Source organism: Pseudopipra pipra, chromosome Z (genome assembly GCF_036250125.1).
Source record: "Pseudopipra pipra isolate bDixPip1 chromosome Z, bDixPip1.hap1, whole genome shotgun sequence".
Classification (NCBI taxonomy): domain Eukaryota; kingdom Metazoa; phylum Chordata; class Aves; order Passeriformes; family Pipridae; genus Pseudopipra; species Pseudopipra pipra.
The window spans coordinates 68,997,968-69,016,974 of record NC_087581.1 but is presented as its reverse complement, the minus strand read 5'-3'; the positions used below and the strand labels follow the sequence as shown (position 1 = coordinate 69,016,974).

At 42.4% G+C, this 19,007-nt stretch overlaps 1 protein-coding gene across 2 annotated transcripts in view; it reads left to right on the top strand.

Moving 5' to 3' along the window:
* Window positions 1–19,007, top strand: part of NRG1 (neuregulin 1) — a 452,970-nt gene that overhangs the window by 157,769 nt on the left and 276,194 nt on the right. For both annotated transcript variants that reach the window (XM_064642123.1, XM_064642117.1), the window contains exon 2: window positions 644–718. In XM_064642123.1, the coding sequence (XP_064498193.1) occupies window positions 644–718 (75 nt within the window). The remainder of the gene's footprint in view (window positions 1–643; window positions 719–19,007) is intronic.

Genomic DNA, 19,007 nt, shown 5'->3' with positions numbered 1-19,007 from the left:
AGCAGATTCGTAAGTGCAGTCTGCACAGGAGACACGCATCAAGTCAATAACACAGCTCTTGATGACCTTAATGCCAGAGAGGATTTGGATTGCACTTTTCTGAGGGAAAAGTTATTTGTAACGAGAAAAGCAGCAGGTTATTTTTTCTGTTGTGTCCGACGTCTGTTAAAGAACAGGACAGTGGGTTGCACATGCTCATGTTTGACATTCAGGCCTTATCATATGCATCTGTCCTTAAAGAAATGCTGAGAGATATACTCAGGCTTGACAGCCTGATTTGCAAGGACCTTATCTGCCAGTGAAGTTCTGTGTATACCTGGTGCAGTAGCATCACCACTTCTGCAGTTTGCGTCTCCTCCCCAGTTAAAGGAATTTTTGGTGGGCTGACAGACAAAGCAAATGAGATTCCTTGGAAGGACTCTAGGCAACCTTCTTCTCCAGATTTCTGCTGGGATGTGGTGTTTGCATGCATGAGAGAAAGTGTGTGTTGGAGGGGGAGGAATTGACAGTAAGACATTGTGTTAAAAAACAGTGGATGATGTCTGCAGACCTGTTCAGTGAGTTTATCTAAATATTCCCTTTTCTCCTTTTTTTTTTTTTTTTTCCTTCCCTTCCTTCTTTCTCTTCTCCCATTTACTGCCAGGAAGGACCACCTCTGAAGGGCCAGTTCAGTACAGCCTGGCACCAACACAGACGGACATCAACAACAGTTCCAACTGTGAGTCAATTTGCAATTGGGGGACTCCTTGAAATGGTATTGGTTTGTGTGCATGCAGAAGTTGCAAGAACCCTGCAGATGGCTTCCAGAACAGGGAAAGGGTAAACTTGTTATCCCCAGCTCCCTCTGGTTGGAGCAGCCTGCAAGTTTTTGATGTCTCACTAAAAGTATTAGATAAGTGTAGCTTTTCCTGAAATATGCAAGGATTGTGATGTGTGAGGGCCAGTGCCAGGGCATTTTACCAACAGAATAGACTTTTGGAACTGGATGCTGTTCAGAGAAGGCTGTCCTCCAAGAAAGCTTAAGATACTTCGTCTCACTAGACAAGAAGAGGCTGGAAGCTATGCACAGAAAAGGATCTTCACTGAATTGTTATTTTCACAGCTGGAGACAAGAGCTACCAGTCTCAGATTTGTGTAGGAGCACTGATCTGTGTTAGGATGGGTGAAGAGACCCTGCTTTCAGTTTTGAGGTAATTTAGCTGGTATCACACAGATTCTGTGGTGCTCCCTGGAGCACCTGGAGAGGGAAGACAAGCTCTTTTGTGGTATAACATGCTCGTTCTCTCTCATTATGCATGCACACAATGTTACCCAACACTTGTGATCCCAGTCTTCACTGGCCCCTTCTACTGAAAGGTGTGTTGGGTGAAGAGACTCTTTTTGGGGTTGTAGGAGGGGGAAAAAATTCGTTACACAGAGCAAATAAAAAAATGTCATCTGCTCTTCACTGCTTCTAAAAGGTACTCCTGACCTATATTTTCCTCTTGGTGACTCTCCTGGCACCAACAAGCTTTGGCCCAGCATCACAGAGAAAGTAACTGGGGAAAGGAATAGTGGGTTAAAGGAGAAGTGGGCGAGTGGATGAGCTGGAGAATTCAAGAAGAGGCAGTGGCAAATGCAGAGAACAGCAGAAGGTAAAAGAAAAAAAAAAAAAAGAAAAGAAAAAAGCTTCCATTCAGTTCAAAGACAGTAGGATAAATTACACCCTCTGTTAGGGACTCAGAGAGCAGACCCTGTCTGTCATCAGTTCAAGACTATATGATTTGTAGCATCTCATTCATGGAAAGGTAGCATAAAGCAGTTACAAACTACTGCACAGTGATAGGAATAGCCCTTGTTTTTTTCTAGATGCATTGCCCTCAGTATATTGCTAACATTTTCCCTGATTCAGCTAAAAATGGTATTTTTTGAATATATAGATAGATACAGCTTTTTTGAATATATTTGAATATATTTATAAAAATCTTGCTCAGAAACTGTTAATGTAACTGTAATATTGTTATCATAAACGATGCTGTAATCTGATTTCATGCCACACAGTGAAAAATGAGAAATTCACAGCACAGACCAATGTCATACTGATGTGTGACTGCTAAGCAAAGAATTGGTTGTTTCTTCTAACCATACTTATTTGTCTCAAATGCTTGAGTGAGTCATACTGTATTTGTTCTCCCTTTTAGTTTTCTGATGATTTGTTTAAGTCCCACAGTTCCTGCAGCCCAATGGACTCTTCTGTAAGCTATTTTTTGGAAATGTTGATATCCCAGGCAGTGCATCAAACCAGTTGGTTAGGCAGATGTATCAGTCCTGTGAGCAGCTCTGTCTGTCAGTAAACACATGGACATGGGCCTTGAGATCAACAGGAAGACTCACTGTTAAATTGCAGCATGAGGTTGAGGGACCCGTGCTTTAATTTTTACCAGGTGGAAGTGATTTAAAAAAGATTTTAAAATCTCCTGAAGATGGAAAGCTGAGCACTGAGAGAATTCAGGCTGATACTTTACTCATCATGGGATGCCTTTAGCAGTCAATGAGTGAATATGAACTAAAACACTGGGGCTACATTTTTACCAGCTCTTAGGTGAAAAAAAAAAAGCAACATCCCCATAGTTTGGGAGAGAATGAGCTGCAAAGCAGGTTTGGAGGACTTAAAGTCTCTGAAATACAATACATTATCCTATCTTCCTCTTAGCTTACCTGGTAGTCTATCTTGTTGTGGTCTAGAGCAGCACTACACTTTTGGCTGTTTTTACTGTTTTCTTAAGTTGTTAGGGCACTTAATCAAACTCCAAGATGGACTGTGATTAGATCTCATTGAACAATGATTGATTTTGTAAGTGCTTGTTGTAGTTCCCCTCTAGTAAGAACAGTCTGAGGCTGAACTATATGGGTTTGCAGGGGAAAACTCAGACAAGGAAAGCAACAGCGTAGTAATACCAAACAGGAGAGATATTGATCAAGGCTGTTCAAAATGCTTGGCCCACAACTAACTTTCCCCCCCCTCCATTCACTTGTATGTAGCCTCTCCCACTGTCCTGGTCAGACGCTGGACCTGCACAGCTTAGTGCTTAATATTGTAGCCATGCAATCATTCAAAGTCCTGTTGCATTTGAACTACATATAGTCTCATACTTGGTCTAGCCCCTAAGCTGCAGAAAGTGTTCTCCCTCTTTAGAATTAAGCTGTTTTCTCCAAAACAAAGAGATGAATGTTGTCTTCTGGTAGTATGCAGTGGACAGAAGAAGAATGCGATGGCATTTTTTTTTCCATCAAATTAAAAATGAATTCTGCTATATACACAGAGCAGCTAGGATTTTGGGAAACCAGGGATGGAAGGTGAGCTGACAGTCTTAAACAGATAAAGAAATCTTGTTTTCTTTAAGACTGAGACTGACTGAACTCATTAAAGAGCAAAAAGACAAAACTGTCCTTTCACAGATGCCCTGGGGAGCAGAGCTAGAGGAGTCTCACTCTGCTATTCCTGCTGTGTAGCTAAATTTTATGTCAGGTCCTGGGGCTGTCAATCCAGCTAAGTTTGCACCACTGCTTGAAAAGGAAGTAGATATTCTCCAAGGGCTAAATGCCAGTGACTCTGATGTGACTTTGTGATAAAGTCCTGGGCTCTTTCGATGGGAAGAAAGTATTGTTGCATTACTGTACTGACTTGTGATATCACATCCATCACACTTTCTGTGTGTGTTTGCAAACCCCATTTGGTTTTGATGAATACCAGATTTTGGGGTTTTTTGGTTGTTTTTTTTTTTTTGGTGGTAATGGTAATCTAAACTGAGAGGTCATTATACATTCCTGCTGTGCATACTGAGTGCTTAAGTATTACCTGAGGCAGGATCCATGGGAAGAGGTAGTAGCAGATGTGCTCTTATACCAACTGACATAGATTTGAAAAACAGGGTTTTCCTGATACCTTAGTCACTGTTCATATCTGAAACAGAAGCAAGAAATTTCAAGCTACCATGTTGCATTCTGAGTTTCTCGGTTCTTGTGTATTGCTTCTTAAAGTTCCTATTCAGAATCCACTGAGGCCGCTTGGGTGTCCGATGTTTATTTTAGTGAGTTTGGGAATAAGTGTTATATCAGCAAGATTAATGGTTATAATTAAATTTATAATTTTTTCTCCTTGCTGTCTATGACATTAGTAGCTTTTTTATTGGCCATTCATTAAAAACTAAACTATCTGCCTCCCTAAGACATGCCAATTTGTTTCTGCAGTCTGCTAATGACTGCTAGTTCTGCAGGCAGACTTCATAGGGAAAATTTAGAAAGTGAATCCATATAACCAACAACACTGCTGCTGATTTTGTTATTTCAAGAGTTAAACCCTTATCCATTCTGTGCTCTGGCTTATACACTGTGGTGCCTTGATTTTGCCCGCTTCCTAATCATGTCTGTCACAATACAAATTGGATGGAAAATCTTCCCACAGGAGCACCCTGCCCACGATTTTAGCATTAGTAAGAAATAATTGTGCTGTGCCTTCTATGGAAACATTTCATTTCATCACAGTTTCCAATTTTCAGATGATTGGTTTTGCTCCAGTTAATGGGCGCTGCAACGGAAATGTCATCCTGGCACCAGTCAGGGTGCCCAGATCTGCAGGCAGCAGACAAACAGCAGCTACTGAGAGAGAGGGTCTACGGATCTCACCATGAGAGCAGCTTTTAAGGACAGTGGGGTGGCTGGACAGCATGTGTTGGCCATTACAGGCTCCTGAAGCACACAGGGTTTTATGAACCTCAATAACTTTGGTGTGAACTTCTGAGAGGATGGGGGCATAACGTCACTGATCTCCTTCTGAGGTGATGATGCATGCCAGTGCTGGAGTTGGGCCCCCAGGTTCCTTATCTGTGACACTAAAACAACATGTGAAGAAGCCTGCTTTTCCAGGTGAGTGGGACATGCAGAGGTGATGGCAGAAATCAGACAAAAGCACATTCCAGCACTTAGTAGGAGACTGGCAAGTCCGGAGAGTCTCAGCTGTGCCAGTACCTGCAGTGTCACTGCAGGGTGACCCCCAGCAACACATGTCTATTGCCCAAGATGTGGGGGGCAGGGAAGCAGCACTCATAGGGTTCAGAAAGAGCAGAACTTGATCTTTAAGTACTTCAAGGTGTTAAAGCTGTGAAACAGCTGTGAAACCCAACAGAGTTGCGGGATTTTTTTGTTTTTTTTAATCACTGCCTCTGTGTGATGGATATAAAAGATAAAAGTATCCAACAATTTGTTTATATATATATATATATATATATACACTATCACTTACTTCACAGATATTCAGGAACCTGCTTCATGGGGGCCTTCAGACAATAGGATCAAAATTAATTTTTGAAATGCATTTATTACACAGAATTAGATACTGGTGTGAGCACTTTTACTCTGAATTAAGCTAAACTAAAATAAAGAGTTAAATTCAAGAGCAGGGTATAAAAGGTAATGAAGACAGAAGAATTGTCCTTAATCCAAATTTTATTAAAAGCTCATGGAGATAAATTGCTATAAACCAGGTCTTCATCCAGTAAAAGTGAGCATTATCCAGTGATTTCATTCAGGTATTCACTGGGGGAGAGATTGGTCCTTAGCAGGTGTTAGCCATGCAGATTGCAAATGCTCAGGAATTGTCAGAAATATAGGAAAAGGGAATAAACTACAGAGGTTTACAGAAGCACTTGGTTTTTTAGATCAAATTAAAGCAGCCTTTGACTTTTCCTGCTTTATGCAGAGATTAAAAGACTGTATTCTTTGGGTGAATGTTCTTGCATCTGACTTTGTTTTGTGACATGACAAACAGGAGGTGATAGAAAATATAAAATGGAGTGATCTAAACTTGGGGGAATAGACACTTATGCCTCAAAATATAAGAATTCAGAGGCAGTGGCAGGAGTTAAAGATGATAGTTTCCCAGAATGTGAAACTGTGGAATCTCCTGCCAAGGGAAGATCTCGAAGTCAAGGGTTTAGTTAAATTCAAAGAAGCATTAGTAGCTTACATGAATTACAAGAATACTTAAAGAGATAATAATTAATTATGATGAAAATTCTGGAAAGGATATTAGATATTGTACTTTGAGTATTATTCCAGTCATTATCACGATGAGATAAACCAGCTGACAGCCAACTTGCAGTAGACAGAAGCTTAATTGACAAATACCTGAGATCGATCTCTACAAGACATAAGAATTAGATGATCTTTGGTCATATCCAATCCATCACTTGATCTCTCTTCCTTTTTTGAACTGCTCCGTCCTTATTTTGCCTGAGTTAAGCCTTTCAGGTGTCCAGCTGCTAATGAGCAATGTATTCTGATCATACTGATTTGCAGGGAGTCAGAAAAGCTGAATTTTTTAATGCCACTTGCAGAAGAATTGTGTTGAGCTAACTGTGCTTGGAGCCTGAATATTGTCATAAATAACAGTTGTGAGGAAACAGGTGAATAGGTTTAACTCCCAGCATAGCATGAGATCAGTGATCAAGATGTATGTGGAGTTTGAACCATTCAGTATTCTCATCACAGCAGTGTCCAGGTTTATCAGCAAGGTGAAAAGCAACCTGCAAAATTTGTGCAACTTGTGAAAGCAAGTTGTTGGAACTGACAGGTGGTTTTGCTTTAAGGATCTTCAGGATGCAAATAAAATATCTTTATTCAGAGCTGTTGGGAAACATGCAACAGATTTTCTCCTCAGTGAAGAAATCAATGGACATCAGAGAACACAATAGGGTGAAAAGCTGCTCTCCCTCCTTCCATGATTCACAGGGGAAGCAATGTACGTGGAGGGGTTTATATGAGATCCAGGAGTCATGGTGCAGGTCATTTCACATGTACCTTCCATACGTCATCTCACACAGTCCATGGTCATGGACATGGAATCACAGATCATAGAATGGCCTGGGTTGGAAGGGAACTTAAGGATCTTCTAGTTCCAACCCCCTGCTCTAGACAGAGACCTTTTACTGGACTAGGTTGCTCAGAGCTCTATCCAACCTGGCCTTGAACACTTCCAGGGACGGAGCATCCACAACTTTTCTGGGCAACCTTTTCCAGCATCTCACCACCCTCACAGTAAAGAATTTCTTCCTAATACCTAATCAAAACCTACTCTCTTTCAGTTGAAAGCCATCCTCTTTTGTCCTCTGCATGATCTGGTAAAAAGTCTCTCTCCATCTTTCTTTTAAGTTCCTTTCATTTACTAGAAGGCTTCAATTAAGTCATCCTAAGCCTTTTCTTTTCCAGGATGAACAATCCCAGTTCTCTCAGCCTTTCCTCACAGAAGAGGTGATCCATCCCTCTCCTCACCTTGCTGACCCTCCTCTGGACTCACTCCAACAGGTTGATATCCTTCCTGTGCTGAGCATCCCAGAGCTGGATGCAGTGTTACATGTGGGATCTCACCAGAGCAGACCAGAAGGACAGAATCTCCTCCCTTTCCCTGCTGGTCACGCTACTTTTGACGCAGCCCAGGACACAACTGGCTTTCTGGGCTGCAAGTGCACATTGCTGGGTCATGTCCAGCCTCTCACCCACCAGCACCCCCAGGTCCTTCTCAGCAGGGCTGCTCTCAATCTGCTCATCCCCAGCCTGTATTGATACAGGAGGTTGCCCTGACCCAGGTGCAGCACTGTGCACTTGGTCTTGGCAAATCTCACGAGATTCCCATGGCCCTACTTCTTGAGCTTGACACATCCTTCAGGTGTGTCAACTCAACTGTACCACTTAGCTTAGTGTCATCTGCAAATTTGCTGAGGGTGCACTTGATTCTCTTCATCTGTGTCATTAATGAAGATACTAAGTAACACTGGTTATTTATAATACAGACCCTTGAGGGATACCACTTGTCACTAATGTCCATCAGGGCTCAGAGACATTGACCGCTACACTCTAGATGTGACACTGTTCAACTTCTTTCATATCCATCTAACAGTCCACCTATCAAATCTATCTCTGCAATTTCGACGTAAGGATGTTGTGGGGGACTGTGTCAAAAGCTTTACAGAAGTCCGGATAAACAACATCATGGAATGTCACTGGGTCAGTCAAACAGGACCTGCCCTTAATGAAGCCATGCTGGCTGTCTCAGTTCCACTCCCTGTCCCTCATCTGCCTTAGCACAGCTTCGAGGAGGATCCGTTCTGTGATCTTCCTAGGCACAGACGTGAGGCTGACAGGTTGGTAATTTCCAGGGTGCTCTTTCTACCCTTTTTTAAAGATGGGTACAATATTTCCCCTTTTCCAGTGACCTGGGACTTCACCTGGCTGCCATGGCTTTTCAAATATCATGGAGTGTGGCTTGGCAAGTACGTCAGCCAATTCCCTCAGGACTCTGGGGTGCAGGATTTATCTACATTCAGGATTCTCAGGTGGTCATGAACCTGATCTTTATTTTCAGTGGGAGGGACTTTGCTCCCCCAGTCCCCATCCTTCTGTCCATCCACTCCGGAGGTGGGGGAAGAGAGGTTGCCAGCGAAGACTGAGGCAAAAAATTTGTGGAGTACCTCAGCCTTCTCCTCATCCATTGTTAACAGTTTTCCAACATTGTTTTTTGGGAGGGTACACCTTCTTCGACCTTCCTTTTCTGGTTAACATACCTGTAGAAGCCCTTCCTCTTATTCTTTGTGTCCCTTGCCAGGTTCAGTTCCAGCTTCTCCTCAGCATTCTAACTTCTCTTATCTAGGAGATACAGAGGTAAGATTGTAATACAGTGAATTAAGTACATTTAAAACAATTCTTATGTATGTATTTTGTCATTTTATGTATTACAGCTCAACATGTAATAGCCATTGTCATTCCACAGTAATTATGTCCCAAATTAAGTACTCTACTTGTTAAACTGCAAAAATTTAAAATTGCTCTCAGTATAGCCTACGAAGTCAGTTTTAAACTACCTCTCTTTTTTGGAATGGCCAAGTAACTTTCTGTGAGGTTTTTCCTTTTTTTCAAAATGCAATGCTTTCACCACATTACACTTCTGAATTATAAAATTAGCTTCTTTCTTTTTCTTTTTTTAATAAGACAAATACAATCTCTACAGTAGATTTCAGTTCTGAAATAATTAAACATTATAATTATCTCACTTTAGAACGAAGTATTCACCATGCCTTGTAAGTCTTGTAGAGGGATAATTCAATAAAAGGAAGATTTTTCATCACCCTGTAGTGTTTTCATGTGCAGTGTGTACTTACATGAGGAAGAACTTCGAAACATCAGAAGAAACCACAGTTTAGAAGCCCTTTCTGTTCTAGTTACTGCAGCTCTCCTTCTACACTTGCACTAGGTAGGTGCAGCCCATTTAAATATAACTTGGGTGTGACAGTTTTCAAAGGATCAGACAAAGAAGGAAGTTAGGGAAAAGCCAGAAAAACAATGTGGCAGAGATGAGCAGCTAACCACTTGCAAGCCAGCAGCTGATTTTCTGCTTAAGTATAGCAATTTCTTTACTGAGTTGAAAGGTACAGCACATCTTGAGTTATCACACCCGATTCCTTAACTGGAAAGAGCACAAAAACTCACAAAAACTGTGAGACACATGCTAGCAGCATTCAGAAGTTGTTCAAATAGCAGATAGTCGTGGTCCAGTAGGCAATGTGAGCTTATCAGAGAAGGAAGTCACAGTGTGGCTCTTTCCATTGTGCTGACTAAGCCTACAGAAATGCAGAGGGAATTGTGTGCATGCTGCTGGCTACAGACAGGCTTCCTGTGCCACCCTGTTGGTGTAGACAAGGTACTGATTTCCTCTCAGAGCTGTAAATTAGTCCATAGGGTCCACAAGGGCAAAAATGGCATGCAAGTGACAAAATGATGTCAAGGTGGCTGTGATGCCATAAATGCAGGAGGGAGAAACAAACAAAAGATTGCCACTCACAGTCTCCCCTGAAGCTGCTCCAATGACTTTGACTACTTCTGGATTTCCAGTATGCAGAATTAATTTTTTTCTTTCTTTCCCTGTGATTTTGAGTTAAAACCTTTGAGGTTTTCTTCTCCCTTGCTGAAGTTTTTACAAAGATCTTGACATTGTTTTCCTAGGGGAATGATAGCATAGGGCTTTTGGCACGGTCATTGGAATGCACAGCAAGGTTTAGGTTGCATTATCTCCAAATTAAGTCAGCTGTGATCTCTGCATGCACAGTCAACCCCCCATCTTGGAGTCCTCTTTGGAGTGGCTGAGCTGCATGGCTAGCCCCAGCCACACCATAATGTTTGCAAGGATGGTTTGCTGGTCCTGCCTGCCTCTTAGTGGCCTCCCCTCCTAACCACACAGTAGATCCCCAGGTGAGGTAGCAAACAGAGAAGTGGGAAGGAGGTGGAGAAGCCTTCTATATGAAGGTCTCAATGTGCTGCTGAAGTAGATTGAGCCTTCCACAAGCACTGTATGTGGACAGGTGAGATGTTCAGATGGCGTTAGAGCTGTTGTCTCCAGCATCAGATGTTATCCAATTACCCTTGCCCAGTGCCTTCAAATTCTATCTCAGCACAATAAGTCTGCATATTTATAGCTCCATATCTTTATATTCATCTAAAGCCATCCAAGATCTGGGAGGTCAGTACCTGCCCCAACTCCCAGGCATGCTTTCCTGATGCCTTAACTCATCTCTCCTAAAACTGCAAGAACTGATTGAAAAACTAGTCAAAGCCCTCCGACATTGAAGTCTAAACCAGAAAAGTGTTAGCAAGGCTCGAGTGAGGGGAAAGGCTTCTATACACGGACTGTCTATTTGTGAAATGCAACACCATGAAAAAACATTGTTTGTTGTTTTGCCCATAGTACTGGTGGGATAGCAAGAACAATTCAGTTCACCCTGGGCATTACGTGAGGTTGGTGTCACTGGAAGAGGCTGCCCAGAAAAGTTGTGGATTCCCCATTTCTGGAAGAGTTAAAGGCCAGGTTGGATGGGGCTTTGAGCAATCTCATATAGTAATAGGTGTCCCTTCCCACAGTAGAGAGGTTGGAATGAGATGATCTTTAAGATCCCTTCCAACCCAAACCATTCTGTGATTCTGTGATTACTAGAACATGTCAACACATAGAAGACACTCAACCCCCATGGTTGGTGAGGTTTCATAGGACTGTATTCCCAACAGAATGACTCTAATTCTCTTCCCATTGCTTGTGCCTTTTGCCAAAAAAGCACCTACTGATGCAGCTTCTGCAAAATAGCTGTTCCCAGGAGTGCAAGTAGATTTCTCTTGTCATGGATGCCTGAAGGACTTCCCATCACTCTCTTCAAAATGTAATATCTGCCCCTGCAAAGCAAAGGAAAGATCAACCTCCAGCTGGATGTGATGAATTTTCTCATGTATGTGGTCTTTTGATGGAGATTGGATATGGAGCAGTCAAGGACCATTTTTTTCCAAGTGAATTTCAACTGTGCTAAGAGCTCCCCTGTCCCAAGGGTTAAAGTTAGGATTGGATGTGCAACTGGATCTAGGCTCTACTGACAGGGAAGACTCACTGCATTCTGAAAGAATCATAGAATCATAGCATTCTTAAGGTTGGAAAAGACCTTTAAAATCACCAAGTCTTACTGTCAACCTAGTGTCACCACCATTCTCACCATTAAACTGTGTTCCCAAGTGCCATATCCACAAGTTTTTGAACACTTCCAGGGATAGTTACTCCACCACTTCTTTACACAGTCTGTTCCAATGCTTTACAACCCTTTCCTTTAAAGACAAAATTCCTAATGTCTATTGTAAGCCTCCCCTGGCACAACTTGAGGCTATTTCTTCTTGTACTGTCACTTGTTTCCTAGGAGAAGAAACTGACCTGTACCTCACTACAACCTCCTTTCAGGTAGTTATAGAGAGTGATAAGGTCTCCCCTGAGCCTTCTTTTCTCCAGGCTAAATGCCTCCAGCTCCTTCAAGCTCTCCTTGTAGGAGCTGTGCCCCTTCACCAGTTGTGTTACCCTTCTCTGGACAAACTCTGGACACTGGAGGCTGACTACAATTCAGCCTATAGCTAGGAACAAGCTGCCAAAATATTCACGCTTTACGGAATGTCAAGAACTCAATTTAAAATGAGTGCAGCATATTCTGCCACCCTGTCACCAGCACGATGCAGCTCCCTCCCTATGGAATTGCATCTTGCTCAGAGTAAGTGGGGAAGTCAAGTTTTGCCAGGTTTCTGTCATCTCTTAAGCCTGTTGGCCTGAGGTAAGGAGTCAAGCCCCAAAATCTTTTCTGTCCTCTGTCCAATGGATGCACAGTGGTTTCTGTTTTCCTTGCAGGGAAATAAATCACTTGTCTTCTTGCTAATCCCGTTTGTATTTGGTTTCATTTTCCTCTTTGAACTGAAGGTTACCAGCATGTTGATGCCCAGCAGGCATCAGTTTGCATCTGTTCTTAAATTTGGAAGCCCGAATGTACCATGATTAAAATAGACTGTAAACAGATGCTTGATGATAAAGAGGTCCCGTTTGCTTGTACTAATTGCAATTTGTGCTGTGAGAATTTTGTCACTGTCTAGTGGCTAATCTTTGCAAGGCTTCAATGAATCTCCTGGCCTTGAGGTTCTGGCATAACCATGATAGCCTGTGGGTTTGACTGGTGGAATTTTTGCATTCGAAAGCTCACTGAGCAGCCCAGACCTGCCCAGCTACAGAACCACAGAGTCACAGAACTGCAGAGCAGGTCAGGTTGGAAGGGACCACAGTGGGTCATTTGGTCCAGCCTCCTTGCTCAAGCAGGGTCACCCTACAGCACATGGCATGGGATTGAACCCAGATGGTGCTTGAATATCTCCAGTGAGGGAGACTCCACAACCTCTTTGGGCAACCTGTTCCAGTACTCACTTACCTGCACAGTAAAGAAGTTCTTCCTCATCTTCAGGTGGAACCTCCTGTGCATCAATTTCCCATTGCCTCTTGTCCTGCTTCTTGGCACAACCAAGAAGAACCTCCTGACACCCTCCCTTCAGATACTTATGTGCATTGATAAGTCTGCTCTCAGTTGTCTCTTCTCGAGGCTGAACAGGCCCAGCTCCCTCAGCCTTTCCTTATAACAGAGAGGCTCCAGTTCCCTCATCACCTTTATAGCCCTCATTTGGACCCGCCCCAGGAGCTCCATGTCCCTCTTGTCCTAAGCAGCCAAGAACTGGACACAGTAGTCTGGATGTGCCTCACCAGGGCTGAGTAGAAGGGCAGGATCACCTCCCTCAAACTGCTGACAACACTCTTCCTAATGCACCTCAGGATACCATTGTCCTTCTCAGCCACAGGGGCACACTGCTGGCTCATGGATAACTTGTTGTCATCCACCAGGACACCCGGGTCCTTCTCTACAGAGCTACCTCCTAGCAGGTCAGGCCCCAGCCTGTTCTGCTGTCTGGGATTGTTCCTCCCCAGCTGCATTTGCCATGGAACTGACAGCTGGATACATGCCCTGTCAAACCCCCACACCGCAGATTTGACCACTTTTTTTTCTTCCAGAGGGCATGAAAAGAACAGCAGAGTTTGTTGTGTCTACCCTGCACTGCTTATACACTGGAGAATTTGTTCTTTGCCTTCTGGATCTGGAAAACCCTCCTTAGCTTTAGAAAGGATTCTTCAATTTTCTTTCTTTTGTACCAATTGAACATCACTAAGCGAAGGCCAGTAAAGGTTGGTACAGCAAAACAAAGGGATCTTTACAAAAAGGTGACTTAAAATCTCGTCTGACAGCAGGCAAGAGCAGGTCACAGAATACGAAAAGAAAAGGCAGAGGTGACCCAGAGTGAATCTGGAAGCATGTGTCTGAAGCAGTTTTTGTAGAGTTTGTCCATATTATCAACTGTCCACATGGCTCCAAGATGAGTTTGGTGACTCTGACTCAAGAGAAAGAAGGGAATAGTGTCTCTCTGCCTGCAGTCAAAGGCCTGCCTTTATTCCTCACTGGGCAGGGCAGTTCTGGGCACAAACCAAAAAAAACGCTGTTGTCTACCCGCTCTTACACTGTTGTACATCAGGAGTGGATGTACATCCCTCCACATCAGTCTGAGACTGGTGCAAAGTGTCCTCACAAATTTCGAGATGCATGAGCGGGTCTGAAGGTGCTCTGCCACCCTCCTGACTCAGCAAGTGAGGCAGAACTGCAGCACACACCACACCTCCCCTCACTCCTGCTCTGGGTGCACCAGAGGCACCCACATAGGTGTGTTGTTTTCCTGACTTCTCTATTAAACTCTTGAGTCCTGTATCAAGAGTAAAAGTTAGCTGCAGGCACAGCTGAAGCTGGCCAGGCATGTGTTTGTAGCAAATACATCTGGTTTTTCTCAGTGATGCTGGATGGACTTGGACTCTGAACCCGTGTTTGTTACTACCCTTACATTATGCTTTTGTAAAGTCAGTGTTTCTGTGAAAATAAACACAAATGGCAACATGATAGAGGAGAAAAAGGGGAATAAAGCTAAGGAGGGTGGTAAAGACCCTGGTACCTACTTTCAGGGACTTGCATATTACTGAGGATGTAAAAGGTGGGCAGCAGGGAAGCTGCAAGGAGCAAGGGCATGTGGTATGATGATTGTAGTTTTAAGTGTCTTGAGCTTTGTATGTTTGGGTCAGAAGTAGGCAATTTCAGGGTGTGTAGAGCTGTGTTTAAACAGTTTTCATGGTAACAGGCATTCTCTGCCCAGTGAGAGCATTTGCCTGCCATTCTGACACAGTCCATCTCTCTTCTAGGGGGGAGCTTGTGATAAATACTTCTGTGTCATATAAACCATCTTATCAGTCACTTTGACTGCTCCTAAATCATGCCAGGTGTGGTATTCCTTGTCTGTGCTTCGTAGCTGGAAACTAAAAAATCATGCAACTCTTTTCTCGTACAAGACAAAGATGCGAACTTTTATTAAAGTATTTTTTACTTTGCAGAAGGGTCGTTTGAGAGACCTTGAGTTTCTACAAGGACTTTAATAATTCAATATTATTTATTTAGCTGAATAACTTAGCTAAATTTGGCTGCTTTTATTAATTTATCACAGTCATTACCACACAGTATCTGCAGTTGGCCTAGATGTTCACTGTAGGTTCTTTCCCACTGAAATATTCTATTCTAATCTACTCTAGTGTGGTCTAGTCTAATGTCTGAATGAGCAATAATCCAGGTAGCTATACCTTTGAATGTAACAGTGTAACCTCCTTCCTAAAAGCCTAAATTGAAATTGTAACAATCTGGTATTTCTGAAGTGTTTTCTAAAAATTGAGAACAATGTGGTACAAGTTATCATCTAGGAGGTAAAAACCATTTTTTTTCTTCAATCACCGTTTTTTTTTATTTTAAGATTGTTATTTCTTGACATCTTCACAGTCCCCATAAATTACCATGTTCCTTTTGAACAGAATGGAGAAAGAGGGTGAGTTTCATAATCAAAAGGTCTCTCAAAAGGACAGGAGGATTCTCAGCATATGGTAGTTGATTTCAGAACAGTAAACCCCGCCCTGAAGTTGTATTTTTCACGGTTTTCAGAAATCTTTGCACAACCATATGCACAGAAAGTGGTTTCAGTGCATAATATTCTTTCTTATCCTTCTCCAATTTCTACTTGAGGCCCCAGGTGGGTAAACCTCCTCAGTGCAATCCTGGAAACTTAGCTGAAATTGGACTGGAATGACCCATGCCAAGAAAGTACTGTTGCTTCAAACTGACTAACAAGGAGAACCATTCCTTGATGAAGCAAATGCCATCCAGCAGTAGGAAACAGAATTTGCAACAGATTGGCCCATCAAGGAATTAGATTGGTAGTGATCAAGATTTAACAGATTCAATGGGGCTGAAAAATAAAACAGTTCTCTGTAACAAGCAAAGAGAGGAATATAGTTGGTACTCAGAGTGGCTGTAACATGGCTGGTCCTGGAGTGGATTGTGAGTGGTTAGAGAGCACAATCTGCTTCTGAAAGTAATGATGCTGGCTCCAAAATGTGTCATGCTCTCACATCCTCTCGCTTCTTCCACAGCACTGAAGGTCCTGTCATGGAAAGGACATTCCAGAGGCAGAATTTGCAGGGGGAAAAAAAATGCTTCTTGCAGGAAAACTCCAGGTGGTTTCCTTGCTTTGCCTTGGATAGGACATTTTTTCATAGTCTCACCACCCTTCACAACAAACCAGAAAAAACAGACCCTTGAGTTTAAGGATGATTGTAAAAAAAGTGTTCCTTCTCCAGCATTTTTGTTTTCTCTACTCCAGGGTCAGAGGTCGAAAGGTGATGAGGAATCTCTTTATTCTTATAACCAGTTCCTCTCAGCGTTGTTGATCCCACACACAAGTTTGCAGTCACATTACTGCATTGCAACATAACTTTGAAATAGGAATGAAACTCCAATGTGGGTTTGTACTGTGGAATATTCTAAGCTGTAAAGATTTGCTGTCCAGCTCAACAGCTGCAGAATTAAGAGTACCTCTGAAAATCCTGGCCTGTGAGTCTCATGATATTTAAGGATCTGTTAGCAGTTACAGGAAACCCCAGAGATGTAGCAGTGTGCAGTGCAAACAGTTTTGTTGGGCCAAGTGTGTATTTGCCTCTGGTCTGGGGGGATGCAGCAGTCTCAGCTATGGCTTCATGTGGCAACTGCTGAATTGAACCAGTAAGTCTGTCTAATTTGCTTTGTCAAAAAAACAGTGGGAGAAGTTTTCCAGCTTCCAGTCTCTTCCACTTAGGAAGGGAGTTTGCATTGTAAGTACCTTAGACCTGCTTGCACTATAAAATTTGCTAATCTCTTCCCTTTTCTTTCTCGTATCACCACAAATTTCCATCCTCTGCTTCATCTGTTTTTTTTTAGCCTTTGATACTATGTCTAGGTTTTCTTGATTTCCATTTTGCTGTGTAAGCCCCTTTTTTTTTTTTTTTGACTAAGGCAATGTGCTTCAGGCATGAGAGTGCGGCTAACTGGGTCAGTAGTAACAGCTAGCAAGAATCTGCATGTTGATGCCATCAAGCATCCAAAAAAGTCTCCTGAGCCTTTGACTGAGCATTAACACCATTCCCTTTGCGACACAGGAGTCTCACTCAAGACCAGCATCTCAGAAACTGCACCCTAGCTGCCTTCACTGGAAGTGTTTTGGTACAGATGTCATACCACTTTGAGGCACTTCAGAGTTATTGAAAAGAAGTAATTTCATTTCCTGGAGAAAAAGCTCATGCCTATAAATGCCTTATATTCATAGCTTTGTGTGATTTTAACTAAGTCCTTAATATTATTATTTACGGTGGCAAAAGCCTTTCCACTGGCAGTGAGGGCTGTAAACTGAGAGCACCATGGAGGAAAGAGAAAGGAAGTTTTACACAGTGAGTCCTGGGGAGAGGTAGGGGCCCTTTAATAAGGGTCCCACTGACAGTTTTTTTGGATAACATATACAACCATCTTCACAGGATCCCTTTCTGATGGGAACAAGGCATTAATGGAGCAGGATAAGCCAGTGCAACCGTTGGGAGGGGCTGCTTTCTCTCTATGGACCTTTTCTAGTTTGGAGTATTCCCACTGCTTTCCCCTGAGTTAAGCTGGTCTCCACCTGCCTAACCTAGGAATTAGTGAAGCTCTGTCTTTGTTTTCCACTTCTCTCAATGAAGCAGAAAATTGAAATACAATACTGATTACACACTAATCAGTGTCTACTTAGAAATACCCCTGGAATAATCTTTTGGTGCCATAAAGTTTTGTGTTCAGACTTACAATTTAGGACTGGACAGGTCAAACCACAGGAAAATAACTGAATGTGTAAACAACTGGAAATAAACTACTGCAATGGTGTCCAGGATTCTTACTTTATGCCAGGCATAATTGTGCATTAAATTGGGTGAACAGTGGGACTTACATAGGAGATGTTGTTGCCAGGTGCTCTCCTCCTGCAAAGGGAGAGATTTTCCATAACTCTATACAGTTTTTGATTTTGTACATTAATTGTATTGGAAGATGCTTGACTGTGCTTCTGAAGGGCACATCTCTATTTGCTAAAGTCCTCACCTCTGCAAATTTCTGTGCATATCAGATACTGCATGGCTGAGTGGAGGGATCCATCTAAAGAGAGGTTACAGAAACATGACTTTGTACTTAATTCTCTAAAGATAGGCTTGGGAGTCTAATTTTAGGTATCCAGGTTTGAACATTTCTTTCAGATATTGTCAGGAACAAAGGAAGTTATTTGCTAAAAGAACGAGAACCTTTCCCCTCCCCTCCCCTTCCTTCTTCTCTCCTCTTTCTGGGGAGGGAAAATGGTTTGAGTATGAATTCAGTATAAGGAGTTGCTCCTCAGTGGTATTTCCATTTTAATTCATTAGTATGTAGTTGTTTCCACATCTTGCTGTTCTAAACAGCCTTGCTTCTCTACTTCCTACACATGCTTGTGTCAGTAATCTGCTGGCTAAACGGGAGCTCAGAGATGTTGTGGAACGTTTGTCACAGAGTATTCTTTTTGCACTATCAAAGATCTCACAACCTTTTGATTTATTAACCAGAGTTCAGCTGAGGGCCATTTTTCCATGAATTTATCCCGTTACTAACCTCCATAACGAATTTGGAGATTTTTATGGGAAGGTGAGCTATTACCACTGCGAGGTATTACTGCTGTGTCATCACTCCTGCCTTTAGCCTGAAACCTGCTCCCAATGGGGTGGAAGTGCTACATGATATCATAAACCACAATCTATAAAATCTTTAATAGGTAATCATAAATTATCATTTTAATCCATCTCCTGTAATCAAAGCCAGACCTCCAATAATGTGCATCTGTAGTTCTTTTCTCTCAGGCACCCTCAGTGTTTTTACTGCAACTGTTGGGAATAAATGTTGATAATTTACCTGGTAAACCATGCAGGAAGCAAAGAAAACTAAAAAGACAAGGGATTCAAAATGCTTTTTTTCTCATTTCAGAGAATCATTTTCTCTGGCCTACAGAGCATTGCATTGCAATTATTTGACATTTTGTGTTATAGCATGGTCATTAAAAAAGAAGAAAGAATCCTTTAACAATTCTCTCACTAATTAAAGAGATTCCCTCAGTGTCCAAGACTGTACTCAGGTCTGTAAAATCAT